This window comes from Quercus robur, chromosome 9 (assembly GCF_932294415.1).
Source record: "Quercus robur chromosome 9, dhQueRobu3.1, whole genome shotgun sequence".
Taxonomy (NCBI): Eukaryota; Viridiplantae; Streptophyta; class Magnoliopsida; order Fagales; family Fagaceae; genus Quercus; species Quercus robur.
In genome coordinates this window covers 32,976,350-32,981,964 of record NC_065542.1, presented here as the reverse complement: position 1 = coordinate 32,981,964, position 5,615 = coordinate 32,976,350, and the positions used below count along the sequence as shown (strand labels likewise).

At 31.4% G+C, this 5,615-nt stretch overlaps 1 protein-coding gene across 1 annotated transcript; it reads right to left on the bottom strand.

Annotated features, from left to right (window-relative positions):
* Positions 1-3,706: 3,706 nt before the first annotated feature.
* On the bottom strand, positions 3,707-5,100 carry LOC126698120 (transcription factor MYB8-like). Its single transcript, XM_050395131.1, has 3 exons — positions 4,895-5,100; positions 4,597-4,726; positions 3,707-4,395 (listed from the first exon to the last, which is right to left on the bottom strand). The coding sequence occupies exons 1-3, from the start codon at positions 5,025-5,027 to the stop codon at positions 3,906-3,908; spliced, it is 753 nt and encodes a 250-aa protein (XP_050251088.1). The 5' UTR covers positions 5,028-5,100; the 3' UTR covers positions 3,707-3,905.
* Between the last annotated feature and the right edge of the window lie 515 nt (positions 5,101-5,615).

The window sequence follows — 5,615 nt, the reverse complement described above, 5'->3', positions numbered from 1 at the left end:
CCTTTTATATATTTAAATATGACTTTAAAAATAATATTTTTTTAAACTCTATTATCTTGTTTTAGATGTAAAATTATTACTAATTAACATGAATCACGTAGAATTTTTTTTTTTTTAGAAAGTTTATAAACAAAAAATTTGACAAAACTTTTCACACTTGTTGATGTGGAAGAATGAGAGTGGTAAGTAAAAGAGTGATGTTGCCACCAATAACAGCCTATAACAACTTATTACCTAAGATTTGTTGTAAAAGTGTTGTGAAAAATATTACTATGAATATAGCATTTCTATCTTTTTTTTTTTTTTTTTTTTTTTTTTTTTTTTTTTTTTCATTTGATAAAAAATATTATTTTATTTATTAGCTAATATTTCAGGTTAATTAAATTAAAATTTAGGATATTTTTTTATGCTTAGGCCTTAAGCGACTGTATCAACTACTCATACTGTTTAGTCGGCAAGCCTAAACTTAAAGTCTACAAATACTCTCAACTCTCTCTCTCTCTCTCTCCAATGATAAAAGAGTAGAGAAATTTCTTGACTCTAAACTTCTTTGCTGCAGAGCTCACTCTTTGACAAATACTCTCAACTCTCTCTCTCTCTCTCTCCAATAATATAAGAGTAGAGAATTTTTTTGACTCTAATCTTGTTTGCTGCACAGCTCACTTTTTGACAAGTCTCAATACATATGTTAGACTTCTCGAAGTCAACTTTATCAAAAAACTAAAATTCGGCTAAAAATTTGTTGTTTTCGTGCACGGAAACAATTTTAATGGGAACATAATACAAGTCCCATGGAATAGAGACAGTGATTCGAGTTTAGTTTGGTCCAACCCCCTAAAAAGAAAATTATGTTAACAGGAAGAAACTGTTTTTTTTCGCATTAGCTTTCTAAGATTCCTACGATGGATTACAATATATATATTCTTTAACATTCACGTTAATTTTTATATCAATCAGATGTTATTTACTATTTGATATTGCAGAAGCCTTACAAAAATATACACGATGCTCTCTTTGATGGACATAAACTAAACAATTAGTTTTTGGGTAGTAAACCTTGAATCCACGAGAGATTCTCTAAATCCACAAGTAGATAAATTGGAATCCACCATAGAAAAGTTTGAGAGAAACTCTGTAATTTTATTCCTAATAATTTATTTTTCCTATAACGACTACAAAACATATAAATATTGAGAAAGTAAAACCTTAATTTGTACTAATTACGAGATTAGGTGGCAAAATAACGACTTTTTCCAAAAATGGTAAAATTGAGTGAAATGCAAAATCATAAACTATTGACTTTAAGGGTTCATTTCGTTGGAGGGGTGGGAAAAAAGGAGGATAGAAAATAGTGGAAGGATGGAAAAGTGGGATGATAGAAAATATTTTAATTTTTCTCATTTTAGTTTGGTTGGGAGTGGAAAAGTGGAGGGATGAAAAAAGTGAATTTGTATAAATTTACTCATACACCCTTATTAAAAGTGACAAAAAAAAAAAAGCAATCACCTAATTTATTAAAAAATAAAAATCATGTCAAAAAAAAGAAAAACAAAACAACCATCACACCAACAGCCCAAGGGGAAAAGAAAATAAAAGGCAACATCTAGGAAAAAAAAAAAAGGCAACTGCCACGAAAGCAACCAAAAAAAAAAAAAAAAAAAAATTGGACGAATTGCCCATGTGCAAGTGCACATAGGCATTTTTGTCCATTAAGTAGCCCAATTTTCTCTTCATTTTGGAGAGAAAACTTTTTTGTGGGTTTGGGGAGAAAACATCCAAACCCCACAATTTATTTTTCTTCCTCCCCATCCAACCAAACACATTTCAAAAAAGTTTTCATTCCTATTTTATCTCCAAAGTTTTCCATCCACTTTATTTCATCTCCAAATAAATACACTCTAAGTGCCATCCCAAAACAAACAGGAATTTATTCTGACTTTTCAGCAAAAGTTATTAAGGAAACAAAAATTACTATAAATGGCAAAATCGCAGTTTTCGATGACTAAATGAAGGAATTAGCCATTTTCAAGGGGTACCTCATGGCAAAGCAACCATTATTGCTCAGAAGGTCGTTTCATTTCAGCCTGCCAAATTTTATGCAATTCTGACATCGTCACCCATGATTTCTACTAGTACCTTTTTGCCTTGCGTGATGATTTTAGGTGCACATGAGAGTTTTGAAGGCCATGGTGGTTTGTTCTACATCACTATTTGATCTATAAACTCATCTTCTATGCATTATTGATTAATGACATAGCTATTGATTTTTTATTATTTTTAAAAATTTCAAGAATAGAGAATATACAAATGGAATATAATTTAATGGTGAATTTGTTAAAATTCACATTCAATTAAAAAATTTTGAGTGATGTTATATTGTTTAAAGTTATACTAGGTGTAACTTGAACTCAACCCATATATATATATGTTAAAAATACTCCAACTAAAATTGTAAAGAAAAATAGATACAACCACCAACAGAAGAGAACGCTAAGGATTCATGTAGTTTCAACCTTAAGATTATGTCCATGGGTGGCAATGAGGAGAAATTTTATTTAAAAAATATGAAGACTAGGTAGTATAGTGGTACTCTCTCTCTCTCATAATAAAAGAGTTGAGAAATTTCTTGAAAGAACCCTTGTTTGCTGCACAGCACACTTTTTGACAAAGTCTCAACACATATGTTAGATTTCTCGAAGTCAAATTGAACAAAACGAGCTATACTGGAATTTTTATACAAAAAAATAGATCAAAATTCGGCTATATAATTGTTGTTGCCGTGCACGGATACAATTTTAATGGTAACATAATTCAAGTTCCATGGGATAGAGATAGTGATTCGAGTTTGGTCCGACCCACTAAAAAGAAAATTCTGTTAACTGAAAGAAACTACTTTTCCTTTACATTGCATATTACTGTTGGACACTTGTTACTTCTTTTTGGCTGTCACCTTACCCTTTATGCCTGCATACAAGATTGTAGCAAATCTTCTTCCTTTTTAAGATACATTATGTAATATTAAGGTTGCGTTTTACATTGGCTGAAAAAGTTAGTATTTTTTACTATTTAGTTTTTTTTGTTACTGTTTAATTTTTTTGTTACTATTTATGGACCCAATTGTACTTTTTGGTATTATTTATGAGACCTACTATTAACTTTGGGCTTAATTTACTATTCAGTAAAAAATTTTCAGTTTCAACTAACGCTCTGTTTGTTTCAGTAATGATGTTTTCTAGAAAATAAGTCATTTATCAAAAATCATTTTCTATAAAACTATCTCATTTTCCAATGTTTGGTAGCAACTTTAAATGAGTTGAAAAACAATTTCCCAACTTCCCTTATTTAGCTTGCTGTGAGATAGAGTTGTTTTTCAAAAAAATTTAATGGAAAACAATGTCTAAAAATAAGCCATATTTTTATATTGACTAAAGATAGTTTTCATTTGACTCATATTTTTTTATGTTACCAAACACTGGAAAACACGGAAAAATATCTTTACACAAGGTTTTTCATCGAAACAAACGGAACGTAAATAAATTATTTCCAAATCAACTCTAAACGTTTGGAATTATCACATTTCGAAGTTTAAGTCTCAGATCTGATTTTAATAAATATTTTAATGTTATTTGTCCCTGTCAATCTCAACCCGTGAGCTAGCTCTCTACAATAATCACTACGAAACAGCGTATCTATCAAAGACTCAAAGTGATAAGAGACTGTTTGATTATGATAAGAACAACATATAATCACCATATAAAAAGGGGAAATTATTTTTGATACAGTGGAAAGATCACGTCCTTTTACAATAATTAGTGCTTAATGACTTTCTTAATTACGAGTGAATTACAGTCCTTAAAATAGAAATGTGCCTGCAACCCAGTGAATCATTGTGATTCATCAGTTCACTATACATCATCAAACAATGGAAGAGGCTCGTCCAAAGAAGAGCAGAGATCATTGATGGCACCATTATTAGTACACCCTCCCTCTACATTATCACAAGACATGCATAATTTCCAGAAGTCTGAACCAGAAACATCAGCCATCAAAAGCTCATCCATGTAATTAAAGCTTGATGAGAAGTTCGGTGAGTAATCGTCTTCGGAAAAAATTGACTTGAATTCATCATTGGATTTCGATTCATTTGCAACATTATCACTCACCAAGCATCTGTCCTCGAACGGTTCTTCAAGAGCATTACTACCAGAAGTTTCTTTGGTCTTGACCACATTTGACACACTTGTGTTTGAGTTTGTGATATCATCATCAGAAGGAACAACGGTTTTTTGCTTGCTTTGCTTACCATCGATCAGCTTCTTTTTCATGACAGTGTTCCAAAAGTTCTTGATTTCATTGTCTGTTCGGCCTGGCAACCTCCCAGCTATAAGTGACCATCTATATAAAAATATGAAGTAAAACAATCAATACTCAAAACAATAGCAGCACTGCTAAGAGCCGTATAGCTCAACTGACAATCTAATACCTCGTAGTTGTAATTATCGAATCATAAAAAAACAATAGTGATACAATCAAGCAATTGCTCTGTTCAATAAAAAAAAAAAATTAAAAAATTAAGAAAGAATAATTGGGAAATACCTATTGCCTAAGAGCTTGTGAAGCCTAATAATGAGGTCCTCTTCAGCAGGTGAAATGTTACCCCTCTTGATATCAGGCCTCAGATAATTCAACCATCGAAGCCTGCAACTCTTTCCACACCTCTGAAGACCTGTATTCAGCAAAATATTATTAACTTACCAAGCACATTTCATATATATATATATATATATATATATATATATTTCCACACAAATACATTAGGATAGTAACTTCCATTGAGTAATAAATCAAAAACTCCAAGAGGGCATTTCAGTTTCATGATGAGTTTTTCTCATACCTGCTTTCTTTGCAACAGTGCTCCATTTTCTTTCTCCATGGATTGCAACATAATCTGTGAGAATTTTGTCCTCTTGAGCAGTCCAAGCTCCCTTATTCATTTCCTCCTTAGAGCAGCAAGGAAGCCTACCCATCTTCACTTTAGAACCCCTTTCTCTCTCTCTCTAAAACACTCACACACTATAGAATGGAAAGTTAGCTGGATCTTATAATGTTTGAAAAATGATTGATATTTATAAAGTTTCCTCTAAGAGTAAAAAAATAGTTAAATAAACGTGCATCAAGCAGGCAGGTATATATTATATAAGAAAATAGCAAGTGGCTCATATCATCATGTGACCACTGGGGGCTGCGGACTTCTGATCTTTCATTGAACAAACTTTCTGTTTCAAAAAAAAACATTGTACGTGGCCAATTATAGTGTCTGTAGAATTATTAACTAAGTTCTAAATTATTGTTGGTTCAAAAAAAAAAGTTCTAAATTATTGTTCAAAATTGTCTCATTGGTTAGATAGGGAGAGGCATTTCGTATTGTTCGACTCAGAGTCAGAGATCTATATGTTAAATCCTACTTGCTTTCTAGTGCACATTAAAAAACCAAAAAAAAAAAAAGAAGCAAGAGTACATATCATCACCTGTAAAGTAAAAGATGGTCCATGATAAAAGAAATTTTCTACTTAACCCACGTGGTTCTGTCTAATCTTTTTTTTTTTTTTTTTTTT